Source organism: Petaurus breviceps, unplaced genomic scaffold (assembly GCF_028583685.1).
Source record: "Petaurus breviceps papuanus isolate PSGF00001 unplaced genomic scaffold, PetGlider_PUasm1.0 126, whole genome shotgun sequence".
Lineage (NCBI taxonomy): Eukaryota > Metazoa > Chordata > Mammalia > Diprotodontia > Petauridae > Petaurus > Petaurus breviceps.
The window spans coordinates 19,919,027-19,941,904 of NW_027185655.1; the positions used below are offsets into that span (position 1 = coordinate 19,919,027).

A 22,878-nucleotide genomic window follows, 5' to 3' on the forward strand; every position below is an offset into this window, starting at 1 on the left:
CAATATGTATCCATGGGGACTATATCTGCACAAACGAAATCAAATTCTTTTGCTGGCAGTGTAGCACCTTCTCAGTGATTCACAATAGAGGGCCCTTCTCTTGTCAGCCATCAGGATTTATCGAGTGGGGTGCTGAGCCAGAATTTCTTGAACGTACAAAGAAGACAATCCTTGACCAGACCTCTACTTTCTGTTGGCCTCAAGGTTAATAAACATGTATTAAACATGCACTACATGCCAGGAAATAAGTGTTGGGGATGAAAAAAAAAAGGCAAAAGAAAGTTCCTGCTCTCAAGGAGTTCACAGTCTAATAGGAGGGACAACATGCAAAAAACTATGTGCAAACATTCTATATACAAGACAAATTGGAAATTACAGAGGGAAGGCAACAGAACTAAGGAGTATCAGGAAAGGCCTCCTGTAGAAAGCAGGATTTTAGCTGAGACTTAAAGGAAGCCAGGAAACCAGAAGGCAGAAATGAGGAGGAAGAGCATCCAGGTATGAGAGGACAGTCAGCGAAGATGCCCAGAGTTAGGAGATGAAGTGTCTAGAGGAAGTAATAGGAAGGAGGTCAGAGGAGGGATTACTCTTTGACTCTAGAGGTCTGTGTTCCCCAGGCCATCCCATGGCCTCCAACGTGACTGTGTCTGAGATGAGGATGACCCTTGTTTGCATCTCTTAGCCTTCTTCCTCAGGACCTTGAGAGATCTCTGAAAGCAGCTGGCATCTCCTCCCTCCCATCACCCAAGCAGTAGGGTATCTACCACTGGAATAGTCAGCAGAGGCAGACAAGTCAAGAGGGAAAGAGTTACTCACAGAGAAAGAAATCACCGGGAAGAAAAGAGACCACTTGGCCCTGATTGGGTTGTATTCAGTGGAGGTGACATGTAAAATAGCTAATGAGCAGCCAGATTGCAAATATCCCAATGAGTTGTGAATATTAGCCTCTCTACTGATTGTAATCATTCAGTTCTATGATTCTTTATTGCTTAGCCTTCTCTTCCTGTATGGGACTAGAACTGTCCCTTCAATTCTCAAGTTTGGACTCTGAGTACCTTTTTTTTTTTTACTTTCTCCCCCTTTCCCCTTAGATTAGGGCCAAAACCAAGGTTTTGTGGTTTTTCTTCCCCCTCAAGAAGCTGAGGTGGGAGTAGAATTAAAGACCTGGAAGCCCAGTTCCGCTTATGAGGAGAGAAACAGCCTTAAAGCAGTAAAGCTAGGAAGGTAGGTAAAGGACAGAACTTGATAGTCCCTAACCCATATGGCCTCAGCCTAGTGTTACCTGGCTAATCATTGAGCTAGCTAAGGATATAGATTATTGTTGTTCATCCTTTCTCAAAGGACACCAGGAGGGTGATGTTTTGACTTGCAAATGAAATATATCTGAATGAGAAAGGGCTGTACATCAGCCTCACTCTCTGCTCATCAGAGTCCAGTGGCAGGACATAGGTCAGGATGGCTGGCAAGGGCCCCCAATAATCAGATATGCGTATATAGAGGCATATTGGAGTATGTAGAGGAAGGCTCCCAGTGTGTTACATGAATCCTTGGGGGGAAAGCACATGGGCCATGGCAGGAAAGTTGTACAGGATGGAAAGGCATGGATAGGTGACAATCTTCACAAATCAACCAATCAGCAAGCATTTATTGAGTCTACTGCGCTAACTGCCAGGGAGGCAATACCGAAAGTGAAACAATTCCTGTCCTCAAGGAGCTTACATTTAATCAAAGGAGATAACATATAAAGATGTGAATATCTAAAAAATAATTCTATAAAAATTATATACAAAATAAATATTGCTTTGGAGGGGAAACATTAGCAATGGGGAGGGAATCAAGAAAGATCTCATACTAGAGGTGGTGCTTACTCTAAACTTTGAAGGAAACAATGGATTTTTTAATTTGTGGAATAAAATAACAGTGTTTCCATAATATTATAATAAAAACAGATGATTGCATGTGAAACTAAGTATTTTATTTATAACTTGCTGTTCCTTTTAAACATACAATAAAATTATCATGTAAATTTCTTTTTTTTCTCTTTCCTATCTCTCCCCTCACTGCCTAGAGATGGCTCCTATTAGACATAAATACAAACATGCATGTGTATGCATATAATATATACATTTATGCAGAATTATTCTATATACACTTCTATTTATCAGTTCTTTCTCTGGATACATATAGTCTTCCCTCATACATCCATAGTTAACTTGGCTATTTATAATAGTCAAAACAACTTATTCATTCAAAGCTGCTCTTAAAACAATATTGCTGTTACTCTATACAATGTTCTCTTGGTTCTGCTCATTTCAATCTTTTCAATTATTTTGTGCAAGTCAATCCATGTTTTTCTAAGATCATCGAACTCATCAGTTCTTATAACACAGTAGTATTTCATCACAATGGAAATTTCATTTTAACATTGGAGGTAGTGCAAAGGGACTGGGTTCCACGCATGGGGATCAGAATGTGCAACAGCCTGGGGAATATAGGTAGAATTCTGTGTGTGAGAAGGGCAGTTTGCAATAAAGAGTAAACGTGATATAAAAAGGTTGTAGAGGTACTTTAGTATCAAAGCATATAGATACAGTTGAAGGAATATGAATATAGATACCTACAGTGTTTACATGATCCCACACTGTCAGAGCCAGAAATAATAACATATCTATAGAGTATTTTTGGGTGAAAGCACTTTCTACATAACCACCATAGGATGTAAGTGGTATTGTTATCCCCATTTTACAGATGAGGAAACCAAGACTGAGAAAAGTTAAATGATTTGCCCAAGGTCAAATAGTGACAGAATTGAAATTTGAGCCAATCTCCTGCCTTCAAGTCCAACACTTTTCACTGATCCTAATCTCATCTTCCTCACCTCTTCCCAAGAACACAATTGTATTTCTTTAAAAAATTTTTTTATTTCAATGTAGAAGTGCTATAATAACAGTCCAACAAAATCATAGTAATTTATTACATACAGGTGCAATTGCAAATGTAAGTGTGATTAGAATAAAACTTTTCTTGCTTTAAAGGCTACAAGGTAATTGATCACATCATTAAAATGCATACATTTTACAGTAACATATTCAGTAATTACTCAGTCCATATTCACTCTCCTCTACTGAATTCTAAAGTCCTTTTTTCCCCTTTCCAATGCTCAGAATATATCATAAGGTATAATTTGCATAACCATTGGCATTATCTCATTTATGCTGGACAAAGAAAGTTCTCATTAAATTCTGTTTTCTTTCTACACTGTTTGCCAACAAACGTCTATTAGCATTCAGTGAGGACTTTGAGCCTTCACTCCTACACTTGCAACTTTTAAATATCTGCCTGCCATTGAAAGTGAACTGAGGGAAAACTTAAAAATATGTGTCATCATATAAAGCCATATTTTAACTTGTCCCTTATCTATTAGAAAAGGGGAGGAGTAATTTTACTTTTAGGAAAAGGCTATTTCTGAGTGATATTCTTCAGATTAATGAAAAGAACCATAGTTATTTTTATTATTTTCATACTTTACAATAATTGACTTGCCTGCCAAATATTTCACCTCCCAGATGTTTGGGTTAGAGTCAATAATTATTTCTAGAGATCACCTCATAGGCCTATTTTCACCCATTGACTTACAGTTTGTCTTTTTTCTCCTCACTAAAGTGAGAACCACCCATCAGGGTGTCCAATGAATGAACAGTTATTAGTAGGACTCACAAACTTATAATGTTGGTATCAATGGAACTGTTCCTATTGTCAGCTGGGTCTTACTTGTCTTTCATTCTCAAAAATGACATCAGGAAGGTGATGCCTTGATTTGCAAGTGAATTGAATTTTAGTGAGGCAGAGGGATGCAAAGTCATCAGTCTCACTTTCTCCTCCAGAGTCAACAGAATCCAGTGGCAAGACATAGATCAGAACCAAGGTGGGAGACCTTGGCCTTTTTAAACTAAGGTCTTTCCCAGGTCTCAGTTTGTCTGAGGCAACACCCATTTAATAATTAAAGGCTAACTAAGAATAGAGTCCAAAAATGGTCTAGTTTGCCTTCACAAAAAAATCAATCTGGAAGGGTTAGGGTACCAGTGAAATACATTCATCCAGGTCAGCAAACTAAAAACCTGGGGCAAATATTATATTTCATTCCCAAATCTAATATGCCAAGAATTACCTCCCTAGTTATAGCATACAAGGAATTGGGACTAGATCTGTGATTTCAGAATAATACAAACTCCCAGGTAAGAAAATTTCCTTTAGCAATTCAGGCCAGCACCTTCTCAGTAATTGGGAGGTTAAGTAACTTGCCTAGGTCACACAGTCAGTGTGTGTTAGACTTTGAGGACAGCATTCTCTCTCTCTCTCTCTCTCTCTCTCTCTCTCTTTCTCTCTCCTACAATACGATGCCTCTATTTGCTAAATTGTGCTGTTAAAAATAACCCCTTAGTAAATTCTTTCATTTATGTTTAGCTTGCTGGCAGATTGTTTAGATATTCAAGTGACTCCTAGAGTCACTGATGGGACAAACATTCATCATTTAGAACTAGAAAAAGACAATACCCAACACATTCAGTTCTTTTCCCAGGCCAGTTGTACTGAATGTATCCTCTATCAAACACCCTTAAATTGAGGGTAGCTAGCGAGTACAAGGTACAGCGTTCTGGACCTGCAGTCAGGTAGAGCAGAATTCCTATCTAGATACTGTCTAGTTATGTAGCCCTGAGCAAGTCACAACCTCTATTTGCCTCAGTTTCCTCATCTGTAAAATGGGGGTAATAACACCTAAAGTTGTCATGGAGATAAAATAAGATCTTTGTAATACCCTTCAAAGGCAGCTAGGTAGTACAGTGGATAGAGCACCAGCTCAGGAGTCAGGAAGACCTGAGCTCAATTCCAACCTCAGATACTACTAGCTGTGTGACCCTGGGCAAGTTACTTAATCCCAATTGCCTTACCCCCCCCCCCAAAAAAAATAATAAAGAATTTTGTAAGCTTTAAAGAGGTATAGAAATGCAAGCTTTTATTATTATCATTAATTACAGAAGGCAAGGACGACTAAAATGAGAAAATATTATGAGCAGCCCTTTGAATATCCATTGTTTATTTTTCAGAATAATATAAAGATTTTTTTTCACTTTTTTGCCCATTAGGTAAAAAGGAACAACTATCTCCTTTATACAGTTGCAAAACATAGAGAGACTCTCTGGGGCTATTTAGTAATTGTTCCTGTCTATATCCCTGTAAACATAGAGGCAGGTACCAAAAATTAGCAATGTAATCTCTTCTCTCCAGTAGGCTTAGAACTATTCATCTTATTAAATCCAACACCTCTCCTTTGGGGTAGATAGAAGCAACTCCATTAACATTATTTTACAGGTCCCGAAAGTGAGACCTGAGCCAGAAGCACAGAGGGGTATTTAGGGGTATTATTTTGTTTGAGGATATCCTGACCCCATTTGGAAAGTATCTGCCATCCTCCACTTTCTTACATTTTGTATGGGCCCCATTAATCCAAAATTCCAATATAAGGCTCTATGATTAGGTACGAAAGGCATGAATGAGAAGATTCATTAATATCAGTTAATCAACAAATATTTATTAAGTACCTACTAGGTGTTTGGTATACTGATGCAAAAATGAAACAGTTCCTACCCTCACGGAGTTTACATTCTATCAGAAGAGACAACATGTTGGCATAAAAATATATATAAAACAAATACAAGGTAATTGATAGGGGGCATTGTAGCTAGACTATTCAGGAATGACTTCATAAAGCAGATGGTGATTGAGCTCATAGACAGAAATGAGAAAGGAATGCATTCAAGGCGCAGAAGACAGAACCAAGAGGTGGAATGTCACAAGTAGGACAATTTGGCTACCTACAAAGGGGAGTGGTGTATAATAAGCCTGGAAAAGTAGGTTAGGGCCAGTTTGTTAAGTGTTTTAAATGTCAAACAGAGAAAATCACCTTTCATTTTAGAGGTTATTTAGAGCTTTGGAATTTATTGAGCAGGGGAGTGATGTGGTCAGACCTGAACGTTGGCAATTGTGTTCTGAATGTATTGAAGAGAGAAGAGTCTTGAAGCAGGAAGGTCATTTAAGAAATTATTTCAGCAGTCCTGGTAAGAACCTAGCATGAATTCATTTCACAGGAAAATTAAGGAGATAGATTTAGAGCAGTGGTCACAAACTCAAATAGAAATGGGGATTGCTGGGGCGGCTAGTTGGCTCAGTGAATAGAGCACCAGCCCTGGAATCAGGAGGACCAGAGTTCAAATCCTGCCTCAGACACTTAACACAAAAACTAGCCTTTTGGGCAAGTCACTTAACCTCCAAAAAGAAAAAAAAAAAAGAAAAAGAAAGAAATGGGGATTGCTAATCCATACATAAGGATCCTTGAAGGCAGCATATCTATACACTTAGTTTTAAAATGTAATGTTATCTATGGTCTATTGTATTTTTATTTATTTATTTGTTTTATTTTGTTTTTATTATTTATTACATTTATATATTTATTATATCAATTTATATTTTAATCTAATTTCACAGCACTCTGTGTGTTGTGAGTTGAATGTTTAAAACTTCTCATTAAAAGGACATAAGATGATCTCATCTACTTCAACTTATCATTTTGCAGATAAAGAAACTGTTCTAGAGAAAATTAAGAGGTCCAATATGGCACAGTAAATATCAGAATCAGGATTTGAATCCAAGTCCTCAGATGTAAGATCTAACCTCTTTTCACTACATCACCCTGCCTACTGGATGTTGTACTCTAAACCAAATCAGGCTGCTGGGGTTACCAGCTGTCAAACCCAACATTTAGATTTCTATTTGCAGCTTAATAGTTCTGACACCCCTTAGTACAAAAGTCCAGCATTTGGCTCAGAATTAAGCATAGAGAGGTTATATGAATTGCCCACAGTAATCCTTATAACAGGGTTGTTATGATAGCCTTACATTAGAATTGTTGCAACAGGCTCACAACAAAAAAGATAAATAGCCATTGAGTTCTGTCCTGTTTACTGCTGTTAAGGGTTCTAACCCACTATTCCAAACAGAATCTCAAGGATAAAAGGCCCTCAGAGGCTATCTCACCTAACCTATCCCTGAAAAATATCCTCTCTAAAATATGCGCAAAGTGGCCTTTGCTTGAATCAGGGGTGTATTGGAGCCCGCTCAAGTTGGATCTGAGAGCTGATTGTGAAATTTTCTATCTAAACATTTATACCTAGAAAACAGGCAAATGTAGGGGTGAAGCCAAGATGGCAGAACCCAACTGAACTCTATTAACATTCCCCTCCAAACAACTTTAGAATGAAGCTTCAAATGGAATTCTGGAGTGACAGAGCCAATATAAAGGTAACAGGAAGACATTTTTTTTCCAGCTCAAGACAACTTAGGAGGTTAACAGGAGAGGTCTGTGATACCAGGCTGACCTGGAGCTCACAGCTGTGGGTCTTGGAGTTGGCTGTGACAGAAGAAGCAGCAGCAACTTCAGGAGCTCTCAGCCCAGAGAGGAGCTGAAAGGACAAGGAAACTGGTCAGAAAGAGATTGAGGGGACCTTGAGCTGGCACTGAGCACAGGACCCTATTGAACCTCCATAAGCAGTTCAAGATCACAGATGCAGGGCAGAAAGAAGCAGTTACAGCTGCAGCAGCTTAGGGGTCCTTCCTGAGTAAAGACCAGAGCACAGACTAAGAGAGCAGTGGTCACACCTCTCCGTGGATCACATCACCTTGAAAGCACTAAAAACTTACAGACTCCCAGAACTAGCTCTGAAAAGGCCTAATGCTTGGGACAGTGTCTCCCAATCCCAGGTAAGCAAAGCCTAACTTTAACATAAATTCAAAGCTAAGCAAGAAATAGGCTGGAAAATAAGTAAACAACAAAAAAAGAACTTGACTATGAAAAGCTACTACTGTGACAGGGAAGACCTAGACACAAACTCAGAAGACAAAAATGTGAAAGTAGCTACAGGCAAAGCCTCAAAGGATTCTAATTTGACACAAACCCATTAAGAATTCCTGGAAGAGTTCAAAAAAGAGATGAGTGGTAGAAGGGAAAAATGGGGAAAGAAATGAGAGTGGTGCAAGAAAATTATGAAAAAAGAATTCACAGTTTGGTTAAAGGGGCACAAAAAAATTACTGAAGAAAATAACACCCTAAAAAACAGAATTGACCAACTGGTAGAATCAATTAATTAAAAGGTACAAAAATTCACCGAAGAGTGAATCTCCTCAAAAAGAAGAATTGCCCAAATAGAAAAAAGAAAAGGTACAAAATCTCACTGAAGAAAATAACTCCTTAAAAATAAGAATTGGGTAAGTGGAAGCTAATGATGAGACATCAAGAAACAATAAAACAAAGTCCAAAAGAGTAAAAAAATAGAAGAATATATGAAACATCACACTGGAAAAACAACTGACCCTAGAAAATAGATTGAAGAGAGGTAATTTAAAAATTACTGGACTATCTCAAAGCCATGATCAAAGAAAGAGCTTAGACATCATATTTCAAGAAATTATCAAGGAAAAGTTCCCCAATATCTTAGAATCAGAGGGTAATTTAAGGAATTCACCAATCACCTTCTGAAAGAGATCCCAAAATGAAAACTCCCAGGAATACTAGAGCCAAATTCCAGAACTCCTAGTCAAGAAGGAAATATTTCAGGCAGTCAGAAAGAAACTATTTAAATATCATTTAAAGATCACACAAGATTTATCAGTTTTTACATTAAAGAAGCAGAAGGTATGGAATATTATATTCTAGAAGGTAAAGGAGCTAGGATTGTAATCAAGAATATTATCTACCCAGCAAAAGTGAGTATAATCCTTCCGGGGAAATAAAAGGATATTTAGTGAAATTGAGGACCTTCAAATACTATAATCCTGATTAAAAGACCAGAACTGAATAGAAAACTCGACATTCAAAATACAAGATGCAAAAGAAGCATAAAAGAGAAATCATAAAGGACTTAATAATGTTAAACAGTTTACATTCCTATGGGGGAAGATGGTATATGTAACTCCTAAGAACTTTATCAATATTAGGGCATTTAGAAGGAGTCAACATAGACAACATGGATGTAAATCTATAATTTTGGGATGATATAAAAAAATGAAAGAGATATTCACTGCTTGAAGAGGGAAGGGAGAGGAAGAACAGGGAAAATTTTTTCACATAAAAAAAGTGTACAAGGAAAAGCTTTTGTAGCAGAGGAGGAAATGATGGGAGTGCGCAACACTTGAATCTCACTCTTATCAGAATTGAATCAAAGAGGAAAGAATATATATACTCAATTGGGTGAAATCTATCTTACCTAAAAGGGAAGTAGGAGAGAATGGGGATAAGAGAAGGATGGAGTGACAGAAGGTAAAACAGATTGGAGGAGTAAATGGTCAGAAACAAAATGGACTTTTGAGAAGGAACAGGATAAAAGGAAGGAGAGAAGGATAAGCAAAATAAAACAGGATAGAGGGAAAAGTAGTGAGTCATTATAATTGTGAATATGAATAAGGCAAATTCACCCACAAAATAGAAGCAAATAGCAGAATGGATTAGAAACCAGAATTCAACCATATGCTGTTTAAAAGAGACATATTTGAAACAGAAAGACACATACACAAAGATAAAATAGAGTAGAAGCTATTATATTACAGCTGAAGTAAAAAAGACAGGAATAGCAGATTGGCAAAGCAAAAACAAAAACTGACCTTATTCTTTAGATAAGCAGGGAAACTGCATTTTGCTAAGGGTACCACAAATAATAAAATAACATCAAAACATTTTATATCAAGTTTCTCTGACTAAGGCCTCATTTTTCAAATATATAGAGAAATTAGTCAAATTTATAAAAACAAGATCCATTCCCCAAATGATAAATGGTCAAAGGATTTGAATATGCAATTTTCAGAAAAAGAAACCAAAGCTATCTATAGTCAAATTTTAAAATGTTCTAAATCATTATTGATTAGAAAAAGGAAAATTAAAACAATTACTACCTCATACCTATCAGAAACAACAAATGCTGGAGGGATATGGGAAAATAGGTACACTAATGAACTGCTGGTAGATCAACAACTGATCCAACCATTCTGTAGAAGAATGTGGAAGTATGCCCAAAGGGCTATAAAATTGTGCATACATATCCTTTGACTCAACAATAGCACTACTAGTTCCATATCTTAAAAAAAAAAAAAATCAAAGGAAAAGGAAAAGTACCTATACATACAAAAGTATTTATTGCAGCTCTTTTTGTGGTGGCAAAGAATCAGAAATTGAGGTGTAATGGAAATGCAAATTTGAAGATCTTCCCTGCCCCTAGGCTAAAGTGCACCTGGAGCCTGGGGTGGGAGGCTTGTTTTTCAGTAGATACTTCTTGATTTGCCAGTGAGTCAATAAGGTTGTTACATTCTCTGAGCCAGGAGAAGGTTATATAAGCCCTGATGTGAGGCTTTGTTTGGGGGGCTCACTTTGAGAAGTGTTCTGTGATTTGATCTGTATTCTGGGAAGCTGTTGTCCAGAGCCTCCCTGGATTTCCTAAACCCAGATGTGGAAACCCAGATGTTGACTGGGTATGGATGTAATGGTTGGACAGTTTGAAAATTTGTCTACTTAATCTGTTTCTGTCTTGATAATTCTGCCTGTATACTTTAAAGTTCGGGGTGCTGACCTTTTTCCCCTGAACGAGGTAAGCGATATATGTCTGACTGATTATAAAGTAAGCTTGTTAACCCATTTTGAGTTGCTTTCCTTTAACAAAGCAGATCCAAGAACCTGTGTGAGCAGCAACCCTGAGAATGCTTGGGGTGCTTGCTGCTACATGAGGTGATGCCAATCGTTTGGGGAATGGCTGAATAAGTTGTGGTATATGATTAAAATGGAATACTTTTGTGCTATAAGAAAGGATAAGGGGGGAGGGGTGTTCAGAAAAACATAGGAAGACCTATATGAACTGAGGCAAAGTGAAGTGAGAACAACCAGAAGATCATTGTACATAATAACAGCAACATTGTAATGATAATCAGCTGTGAAAGACTTAGCTACTCTGATATAATATAATGATCCAACACAATTACAAAGACTCATGATGAAAAATGATATTCACCTCCAGAGAGAGAACTAATGAACTCTGAGGGTAAAAATTGAAGTATAATTTTCTCACTTTATTTTTCTTGCTTTTTTGTGACAAGGCTAATATGGAAACATGTTTTGCATGAGTTCACATGTGTAATTGATACCATATTACTTGACTTCTTAGTGAGTGGGGGAGGAACTGGATGGACGGAGAAAATTTAGAACTGAATTTTTTTTTTGTTAAAAATAAATTATAGGGGCGGCTAGGTGATGCAGTGAATAGAGCACCAGCCCTAGAGTCAGGAGGACCTGAGTTCAAATCCAGCCTCGGACACTTAACACAAATCTAGCTGTGTGACCTTGGCCAAGTCACTTAACCCCAATTGCCCTCCAAAAAGCAATAAATAAATAAATTAGAAGAAAAAAGAAAATTTTTAAATGCTGTCAATCTGGGTTTGATTTATTGTTTTATTGATTGTCTAGACTTAGGAAAGTGCTGAAGAAAATGTTAATAATGCCAATTGAACTTGAAAGTGTCTACCACATACTTTTTTTTTCCTCCAGAAAGCCAGTTGTTAAACATTCACTAGCACACTACTACTTGATACAGCTAAGTGGTGAAGTGGATAAAGTGCTGTTCCTGGAGTCAGGAAGGCTCCCCTTCCTGAGCCCAAATCTGGCCTCAGATATGGTACTTAATGGTTGTGTGATCCTAAGCAAGTCACTTTAACTCTGCCTCCATTTTATAATCTGTAAAATTAGCTTGAGAAGGAAATGGAAAACCCTTCCAGTATTTTTGCCAAGAAAACCACATAAGGGGTCACAGTGTCAGACACAACTCAACAACAATTGCTTGAAGCCCTCCATTGAGGAGGAACCTACTATTTCCAGAGGCAGCTCATTCTACTTTTGGATAGTTCTAGTCATTAGGAAGCTTTCCCTTTCATTGAACCAATACTATAGAATTTTGTTGATTGTTAATGGAGATATCTCTCAAATATTCAGATACATCTGCCATCTGGTGGATTCTGGTATGCCCTCCTGGGACACATTGCATCGGATCTGGGTTGCAGATCATAATTCTCACCCAATTCCTCCCAAAAAAAAGTACCATGGGTTGATTACCCAAAGTGCTAGAGATGTCAAGACCTAGGATTTCAGAATCTTAGAGACAGAAAAGACTTTAGAAATAGGTTGCAAGTCTGTTTCAAACAATTAGTAACACCTAAGGTCCAATACAAAACCCTGGCCTTTTTCACTGCCAAGAGATCCTCTCTCTTAGTTGAGTGATGAGCCCAGAAGCTAGATGACCTGGTCTAGGGTTAGGGTAGTAGATATGGAGATCTGGATACATAGACCTTTGAAGGAGCAGTTCACAGGATTTGATAACTGACTGGATAAAGGGCATGCAAAGAGAGAAATAGTTTGGAATCTATGTAAGGAGAATGATGGTGATCCTTTGCACACATTTACCCTGGACTCCCAATAATGTCTTTTTAAATAGCACTCAAATTTCCTATACATTACTTAACTATACTTTTCCATTTTTCCTATCCATGTTTGTCTTGACTCATCATTCCCCCCCACACATTTTTTGGCACAGAATAGATTCATGATAGATCCCTCTCACCCACTAGAGTGACCAATGTAATTATGCCATGACCATTACTGCTTCAAGGTCCACCCACACATACTTCCTTGGTTAAGCGGCTGTTTTTATCTCTGGACAAAGCTAAGCCCATTTCCCTTTCTTTTGGGCTCCATCCTCACCAGAGAAGCTGCTCTTAAATATATTTTTATGGAATCATTTGTTTACCACTCTTCTGAAAGTGAAGTAAAAAGGTGGGGGAGAATCCAACAAAATATTTTGCTTGGCAAAAGTCAGGTGATGAATCTCCCCTTCTTTGGGTAGATTGACCTTCAAGCTTTGCTGCTCAGTGAGATGAGTTAAAAATGGACTGTCAAGCCAGCTTCAGATTCTGCCAAGCCTGCCTCCAAATGTCCTCCCACTGATCTATCACTCCCCTTAGTACCTCGTAATGTTTTTTTCCAGCTGAATGTTTTCTAGGCCAAGATATGAGAAGCTCCTCCAAGGCTAGATTTTTTTCTTTCCATACCACAAATCTGCCTCTCTTTACCCAAAGAGTAGCAATGGATCATCATATACTCTCCCTCCACCACATAATCTCTCTCCTACCTAAATTTTCATCTTTACAGCACCCTAGCACTCTCCAGACTTGCCTTGTTCTGCATTGAACCCCAGCAAGGAGAGAACAGAGGCTTTGGCGAATCTCAAAAATGACTGAATTTTTGCTTGAGTGTTTGTCCCTGCCAATGTATATGACTATCCCTCTGCTCCATTAAACTGCCGCTTATGGGACTTTGGCAAGTCCCTCTCTGGGCCTCAGTTTCCTCATCTACAAGATGGAGGTTAGGTTAGAGATGACCTCCGAGATCCAAATCTGTGACCTACTGACATTACTAGCCACAAGGAAGTCAAGTTTTCTGAGATGCATCTGGCAATCCGGCAGCCAGAGAAACTGCAGTAACCTTCCAGGGGCCATCCAGGCCGGGCTGGAACTCTTCTCTGGGGATGACCCATTTCACCTGGCCAGCTCTTGAGCCAGTCGGCGGTCCCGCAGACTGCTAAAATCTTGCTAATGGGCTTGTTAAGCTTCTTGGCAATACTTTCCTCATTTAATATGCTCCCATTGCCCGACTGGCCCCCGTTGACCAGGCTTGCTCTAGAAGCAGTGAAAGGTTATTGGTTAGAAAAACAACAGCCCAGGGAGGAGAGAGCAAAGATATTTGTCCAGATATGCGTGTTTTAAAATTTGCTGCTGCGTTGCCTAAGCTTCGTTACACCCCCTCCCCCCCTTCACTACCACCTCCCACTCCCCAGAACAGCGCCCTACTACAAAACCCCGGGGAAAACGAGAGGCAGGAAATGATTTGGGGCAGGCGAGGGTGCAGAATTTGGCAAGATCTGTCGGAGGAGGGTTTAGCCGGCTATTTCGGGGCCAGCAAGATCAGTTGAATAAATGGCCAGCAGGAAATCTTAGAAAAGGTTGGAAAAGAAGTGTCAAAAGAAAAAGTGTCCGGTTCCTCTTAACCCTCGGGTCAGGCAGGCAAAACCATAGGCTATCCCCGCTGTCCCACGGCGGGATGGGGGCAGGGGGAGGAAAGACGGGAGGAGGGCACGGCAAGACCAACAGACCGAGAGACAAGTCATGGGGCGAGAAGATCTTTCCAGCCTTTCCTGGGGACTCGAGGCAGAACGATCTCCAGCCCACCCAGTAAACCGCAGGTGCATCTCGGGCCGGATCGAGTTCCCCAGGCGCCTCCCCAGAGCTCTGTCCTCTCCAGTTTGGACACCCAGGAGAGAGGGGGCGGAGAAAAGGGAGGGACAGGGGCCCGAGGCAGGTGGGCGGGGCCGGGGAGGGGGGCGGTGGCGAGCAGTATATACAAGAAGTCCCGGGACCCTGTGGGTCGGTGTAGGGGTGCGTTGAGGGCGGGGGGGGGCTGGTGGCTACCGCTGGGTGCCTGCAGTACCCTCCTGCCCCCCGCCCAGAGAAAGAGTGTCTTAAAAGGGGTTCGCTTGAGGCGGGCTTGGCTTTGCTTTTTTTTATTGCATATTTAAAGCGCAGTAGCCCCACTGAGCTCCCGGCATCCCGTGTACGCCAGTGTGCACTTCTGTAAAGTCAAGGCAGGTAAGAGGAGACGCTATAGCCCTCAGAGACGTGGGCAATGCTGTAGTTTGCTGCGTGATGCTGTTCAGACTACTGCATTTGGAGCCAGGAGAACCTGGGTTCGAATCCTGACTCTAATTTATTACCTGTGTGACCTTGGGCATCTCGTTCAACTTCTCCGGGCATCAGTTTCTTCTTCTGTAAAAGTGGAGGAGGTAGACTAGATGGCCTCTGAGGTCTCTTCCTGCTCTGGAGAGATAATCTTTAGAATAGACCCTGTGTTTCCGAAGGACCCCTGGGGGGAGTTGACTCGCAGGGCAGAACAGTGGGAGGACCTGGGTTGGACAGCCTGACTAGTTGCCTCCCCCCCCCCCAGTACCTCCAAGTCCCCCGGCTCCCGGTGCCTTTATCTTTAAAATGAGGAGAGTTGGACTAAATGACCTTCAGGCTTTAAATCTATGGGCCTACGAGGGTTAGACGTGCAGCCCCTGTTCTTGGCAAAGTAACAGGCGAGCTTTGCCTCGAGTTTATTTGGTAGGATTTCCTGCAGTTGGCTTCTCTGCTTCTAGGCCTTGAGACTTACTTGGGAGCCAAACTGGAGAGGGGGAGAGGAGAAGGGAGGTAAGAGCCTCTCTCCTTTAGGAAGTAAGTACTGTCGTTTGTGACTTTTTGCCCAAGGCTTAGCTTACTTTTGTGTCTTTTTGCCTCTACAGTGTGCCCCGAAAACTGTTCCCCCAGCACTGCAGGATCCCCGGTGCGGTTCACCATGGTTGCGACTAGCAGTTTAAGCAGTAAAAATTCCGCCAGCATTTCAGAGTTGATAGACCGTGGCTTTCCGCCTGGAAGTCTAAGCGGTGAGCTTTTCAGCGGCTCCCCGGTTCATTTCTCCGGGAAGGGTTGGACTGGGTGGCCAATCAGGATTCAAGCTTACGTTCTCTGTGATGCAATCATCTCAAGTATCGCTCCTTTGAATGGGGAGGCGATCCCATCCATCCTAGCCCTGCTGGATGGAGCCAATGTGAAAAAAATAAAATATTCCAAGGTTTATTTGACGGGAATAGTTACTGGGACCGCTACTGGCCTGAGTGACTTGAAAGGTTCTGTAAGTCATGTAGACGTGAAATTACAGTAGATATTTTTTACAGATCCATTTAAGTGGTACAGATTTACTTAGTACTAATTCTGGATTTGTAGCAGCAATTCAGGAACTGAGTCCCAAGAAAAACTAACTTAGGTTTCCTTTGTTTTTTTAAGAGCAATGAAGGGAGACTAAATAATCCCATGATATTAGTTATGGAAAAATTCATTAGTGTATAGAGAAGAAATCAACTGTGTGGCAAGAGAGACTGACAGGGCAGTCCTCAAGTGAGCAATCAGCTTGTGGTGTGTGGGTGGAGAGCTGCCAACTAGTAGGATTACTTTAGGAAGCAGATGACCAATGCAGAGTATCAGTTTTCTGCAAACTTAATTTTGTTTTCCTAGGACTGGCTTGTTTTGCCTGGCTAGGGGAAACTTGCCAGATAATTATGAAAAACTCTTTCACAAAGCAGGGTGTTGTTGTTTTTTTTTAATAGGGAATGCTATTCAGACTAATCTATTAGCCACTAAAATTAAGATTTTCTTAGAGCTAGGCATATTTGATATATTATATGATAGGGGTTTTTATTCCACATTTAATAGAATTAGTAAAAGTTATAGCAGGGATTTGCTTTGCTTTTCTGTGTGTGTGTGTGTGTGTGTGTGTGTGTGTGTGTGTTTGAGTATATACAACTCTCCCAACTTATGGGAACTAGATTGTGACATACTCATAGTTTAAAGTTGCTCGAATCACTTAGGGGTTAAGTGGTTTGCCCAGAGTGGATCATTTTTAGAAGCAGAATTTAAAGCCAAGTATTCCTTACTAGCATAAGGTCACTAGACATAGCATTATACTGGCTTAAAATTAATTTTCCATTGAAATCCTACTGACACTTCTTGGTTCTGGTAGATGTGACCTTGGGTTCTCAAAGCCCATGCCTGCTGAGCATAATCTCTGGCAGGTCTTCCCAAGCAATGGACATTATCTGTCATTTACTACTGAGCCTAATTCTGCTTGGAGAGCCTCTCAACCAGAAGATAGTTCAGTAAATGATTTTTTTTTATCCACAGTAACTAATGGAATATTTTTATAGGTTGTGATATGCCTTAGTGAAGAGTGGACAATACATCTAATATCACAGATTCTAGAAGCACTGAAACAAAGAGGCTAACGACAAACTAAAGTAGTATAACTAAAATTCTGAATTTATAAACCAATAGAATCATATTTTCAAACTGGAAGAGACCTTAAAAATTTCACTTAGTACAATGTCTTCTTTTTTTTTTCTAGTTCAGACTTGTGATTTCATTGATGTAGGGAACTCTCTCTGCTGATATAATTTACAATCTTAGACACTTGCCCAGGGCACTGAGTGGTTCAGTGACTTGCCAGTGAGTCTGGCATCTGCAAGATGAGAGAACTGAGGTTTACTTTCAAGGTAACACATTCAGTTAGTGGTAGAACTGGAACAAGAAGCAATGACTCCTGGCCTTCAGAAATAAATGTTATGCTTTAAGGAATAGTTGATATTTCTCAGTACCTTGGTTTGTTGGTGCTGGGGTTTTTTTTCCTTCCTATGCTTGGGTTTTTCCTTTTATCCCCCCTTTCATCTGTAACTTTTCTTTCCTATAGATTTTGACTACTGGGATTATGTTGTGCCAGAACCCAACCTCAATGAGGTGGTATTTGAAGAGACAACTTGCCAGAGCCTGGCTAAAATGCTGGAGAATTGCCTGTCCAAATCCAAGCAGACCAAACTTGGCTGCTCCAAGGTTCTTGTCCCAGAGAAATTGACCAAGAGAATAGCTCAAGATGTATTGCGTCTGTCTTCCCCTGAGCCCTGTGGCCTTCGAGGCTGCATTATCCATGTAAACTTGGAAATTGAAAATGTATGTAAGAAGCTGGATAAGATTGTGTGTGATGCTAGTGTGGTGCCCACCTTTGAGCTTACGCTGGTGTTTAAGCAGGAAAACTGTTCGTGGTCTAGTTTCAGGGACTTTTTCTTCAGTAAAGCTCGTTTCACATCTGGTTTTAGGAGAACTCTGATTCTCAGCCCAGGGTTTAGGCTTGTTAAAAGGAAGCTTTATTCACTGATTGGAACAGTCATTGAAGAGTGCTAGAAAAATCTCTCTTGCTGACTTATAATAGATTGTACTGCTGCTTGGTTTGATGTCACTTGTAGCTTGACTGGCCTCATCAAGAAACCCCAAATTTAGCCCATCTGACATATGTTCCTTATTCAGCACAACCTCAAGTGTTTTGCTACAAAGCATTAATCTTGTGGCCTGCCCAAAACATCCCCAAGGGAGTAGACGCTCTCCACTGATTAAGGCCATAGCAACTGAAAAATGGGACGGAATAGGAAGGAACACTGAGCAATGGCCTTTTATTTGGGAAACTGTATTCACTCTGGCCCATCCTTTCTGAAGCAGGCAGGCTACTCAGTAATTAATTAAGTAGCTACATCCAACCAGTCAGTCCTGGAGCTTAACTTGTTGACAATATGAATGACATTTTGCTTAGTTTGTTCTCATAATGGCACTTTAAAAGTTCTCCAAAATAATCCTTACAACTATATAACCTTATTGAACGAAGCTCGGCCAGTACAAAAACTTCTGAAAGCTCAGAAAACCAGTGTTCCTATCTTGGGTTGAAGGGTTCTGGGATTGAAGTTTCTGAGCTTAGCTTAAAACTGACTGTTGGAAAGAGCTGATTAGGAATGCTACAGAGACAACATGGCTCTGTCTTTTCTCTTGCCGCCTCCCCTTCACCTTCAAAGGTATGGATCGAGGAGCAATTTTGCATTATAACTTCAACAAATTTATCACTGTTTTACTCAGCTTTATTTGTAAGGTGATCCATTTTTAAAAGGTTCTATGTTGCGTGTTATCTTTTGAATTGGGGAGAGGTGATAAATGAAACAGAGCAGTGGCATGGTAACTATAGAAAGAACACTGACCCTGGGTTCAAATCCTGCCTATAATGCTTAGAAACTACCCGACCTTGGGCAAATCATTTTAGTTTCCCCATCTGTAAAATGAAGAGTCATAGTTTTAGAGTTGGAAAAGTCCGTGGAGTCTAACTCTATCTTTTTTTTTCCTTTTTGGAGGGGGAAAGCAGGGCAGTTGGGGTTAAATGACTTGCCCAAGGTCACATGGCTAATGTGTCAAGTGTCTGAGACTGGATTTGAACTCAGGTCCTCCTGACTCCAGGGCCAGTGCTCTATTCACTGCACCACCTAGCCACCCCCTAACTCTATCATTTTAAAGATGAGGAACCTGAGACTCAGAGGCCAAGAGGTTTACCTAGCTAATAAGTATCTGAGGCAGGATTTGAACTCGGGTCTCTGCTGAGTTCAAATCCGGTGCTTTATCTGCTACACTATCCTCTCTCCCCTAAAGCAATTATGGGGTTTGGACTAGATACCCTCCATGATCCCATTTACTGTAAGATCTATGACACTGTGTTCAGCTCTTATTAGAACATGAACAGCAAAACCATAATGCCAAACTGGTCATTTGTGGCTATAATGGTGATGGATTTCAGAAACCGAGTTTCAGGAAGGCATTGTCTGGTCCACTTTCTCTCACAATAGATCTCTAACTTGCCAAGCCTTTTCCAAATTCTTAGATTTAATCCTCCATCCTTCTCCTTGACTCAAAGAGTTATTTGATGGGCTTGGCTATTGAGCTTCTTTTCAAGACTTCTTGGGCTTGATTCCAGATCACCTTCTCACTTTGGTGGTATCTCTTCATTGCTCTGACCTTCCCTGTCTCTCTACATGAAAACACAATACCTGGGAAACAACTGTTTCTCAGCTCCTCCTTCCTTGCTCCCATAAGTCTCTCAAGTAACAACTGGATACCAACTGCTTATTGGCTACTACGTTAATTATTAGGCTCAGCATATTCATATGAAGTCACCATTGCTTATGGGGACTTGGTTTATTTTATCATCATGAATGTTAGCAAGAGTTTGGATAACTCAGGCAAATACCTCAATCTTTTTGTTTCTAATTGTCCCATACCCTGAACTCTAGGCCAGCTCTGTCCCCCAACATTCATTAGTAAACTAATCATTGATCTTCTTTGAGAATGAAGAATCATTAACCAGTTTTCCCACTGTTGTTAGAGAACTTTGGTTTTAGTACAACAATCTTCAGTTGTATTCAGTGTTCAAAGCCTTCAGGTGATTTTGCAAGTTGAAATAACAACAGCTTGTTCATCCATTCTCACACAAAAAATTTAGGGCAGCTAGGTGACGCAAAGGATAGACCACTGGGCCTGGAGTCAGGAAGACTTGAGTTCAAATTTGGCCTTGAACACTTCCTAGCTGTGTGACCCTGGGCAAGTCACTTAACCCTGTTTATTCCTTTCCTCATCTGTAAAATGAGCTGGGGAAGGAAATGGCAAACCACTCCAGTATCTTTGTCAAGAAAACTTCAAATAGTGTCACAAAGAGCCAGACACAGTGAAAAACACCTGATACCAACCATACCTGGGGCAGGGGTTCTATCTAGCACGACAAGCCCAGTGTTACTCAAAAAATGGCTCTGATCCATTGTCTCATCCCACAGCTGTCATAAATTGTAACTAGTTCCTTTGGGCTTCGGCAAGTTTCCACTATATCTGATCTGTGCAGTGTCTGGGAATTAGACCATTGCAATCAAACTTGTGGTAGATATCTGTTATTGCTTGTGGTTTAATGAGTGCTGTATCTCTAAGTATAGCAGATCAAGAGTCCCTTTTGTCAGGGCTTCGTCAGCATGGATGTAGAGTTTATATTCCATTAACAACTGCTGGTTTCACTTGTATCTTTCTGGCTTACAAGATGGCGACAGTTCGTGGAGGTTCTTAAATTAATATTCCTGTTAAAGGAAATTGAAGTTTGTCTATTTTTGACAATAAAGGATCATATATTTTTAATTTTCTAGCTGTTTGTCTTTCTTGGGATTGTGGATTACTCTTTAAGTAAAGAATGGTAATAATAGACAAATGACTTATGAGTATTGTATGGTGACATTGCTTTGGGATACATAGTTCCCAAGTATCCCCATCCTCCTCCTCCCCCATGGGCAGAAGTAGCAACTCAAGGACACTCTCAAGATCTCTCTTACGAACTGTGGAATTGATTATGTGACATGGGAAACTCTGGCACAGGACCACTGTAGCAGCAAGCACCCCAAGCGTCCTCAGGGTTGCTGCCACCACAGGTTCTTGGATCTGTTTTGATAAAGGAAAGCAACTCAAAATGGGTTAACAAGCTTACTTTAATCAGTCAAACACATATCGTTTACCTTGTTCAGGGGAAAAAGGTCAGCACCCCAAACTTCAAAGTATACAGGCAGAATTATCAAGACAGAAACAGATCAAGTAGACAGCTTTCCAAACTGTCCATCCATACCAAATCAACATCTGGGTTTTTCAAAGGGGGGGGGGGGCCCTCCGGACAACGGCTTCCCAGAATCCCGATCAAATCACAGAACACTTCTCAAAGTGAGCCCCCAAAACAAAGCCTCACATCAGGGCTTATATAGCCTTCTCCTGGCTCAGAGAATGTAACGACCTTATTGACTCACTGGCCAATCAAGAAGTATCTACTGAAAAACAAGCCTCCCACCCCAGGCTTCAGGTGCACTTTAGCCTAGGGGCAGGGAAGATCTTTAAATTTGAATTGCCATTACATTCGGCCCCAAGATCTTTCATGCCCATAGCATAGACAATTTACTTTTGAATTAGCACTAAGCATCTCTTAGGTCACATTTTCAAGATACAGAACTAAAGTTACCAAAGTGGCTACTGGGCCTTAAACAAACACAAAGTACATAGAATTATCACCTCAATTCAAAACAAGAGGCCAAATAAAGTTCTCTTGGGGGAGGTGTGTCCTTCCCCTCACACAGCTCCAGCCCCTGCTTCCAAGTACAGAGAGGGGGCTGGGCAACAAAACCAACAAGGTGGGGTCCTTGGGGGTCCAAGGCACTTCATCCAACCCACCATAGTCACAAGTCCATCCTCCCCCTGGGTCCCAAACTGTGGGATGCAGCCAGGAAACACATTCAGTGCCCCTGCTTTGCTGCTCAGTTCTTATCTTTTCCTGTGGCTGAATTATGAACTCCTGGGTTCCTTCTCCCGCAGGCGGCAGCCGCTCCTGGCTTCTGCTCAGGTCCCGATGCAGGCAGCTCACCATTCCTGCTCTCAGCTCAGTGAAGTCTGCATGCAGGCCACTCTTCTCTCCTGCTCCATGGCTCCACAGAGTCACAGCTACCACAACTGGGAAACAAACAATTATCCCAGCCCCCATACTTCCCTTTTACTCTGCAGATCCTGTTAGTGACGCCATTTTGTAGCAGCAAGCACCCCAAGTGTCCTCAGGGTTTGCTGCCCATACAGCTTCTTGGATCTGCTTTGATAAAGGAAAGCAACTCAAAATGGATTAACAAGCTTACTTTAATCAGTCAAACATATATCGTTTACCTTGTTCAGGGGAAAAAGGTCAGCACCCTGAACTTCAAAATATACAGGCAGAATTATCAAGACAGAAACAGATCAAGTAGACAGCTTTCCAAACTGTCCAACCATTACATCCATACCAAATCAACATCTGGGTTTTTCAAGGGGGGGGGCCCCCTCCGGACAACGGCTTCCCAGAATCCCGATCAAATCACAGAACACTTCTCAAAGTGAGCCCCCAAAACAAAGCCTCACATCAGGGCTTATATAGCCTTCTCCTGGCTCAGAGAATGTAACAACCTTATTGACTCACTGGCCAATCAAGAAGTATCTACTGAAAAACAAGCCTCCCACCCCAGGCTTCAGGTGCACTTTAGCCTAGGGGCAGGGAAGATCTTTAAATTTGAATTTCCATTACAACCACTCAGCATGGTGTGCCCACATCAGAGAAGGTGCTGTCTCTATAAGCAAAGCAGAATTGAAGTAGCTCAAAAGAAATTCAAGATGAACAAATTTAGAGAATGCACCCCAAATGTTCACATAGACTATTTGTGTCCAACCTATGGTAGAGCATTCCGAGTTCTG

The 22,878-nt window shown here is 40.8% G+C and overlaps 1 protein-coding gene across 1 annotated transcript; it reads left to right on the plus strand.

The window, feature by feature from the left end:
- Positions 1 to 14,530: 14,530 nt before the first annotated feature.
- Positions 14,531 to 20,766, plus strand: DDIT4L (DNA damage inducible transcript 4 like). The gene is made up of 3 exons (XM_069094021.1): positions 14,531 to 14,784; positions 15,477 to 15,617; positions 17,474 to 20,766. The coding sequence occupies exons 2-3, from the start codon at positions 15,530 to 15,532 to the stop codon at positions 17,959 to 17,961; spliced, it is 576 nt and encodes a 191-aa protein (XP_068950122.1). The 5' UTR covers positions 14,531 to 14,784; positions 15,477 to 15,529; the 3' UTR covers positions 17,962 to 20,766.
- The last annotated feature ends 2,112 nt before the right edge of the window (positions 20,767 to 22,878 follow it).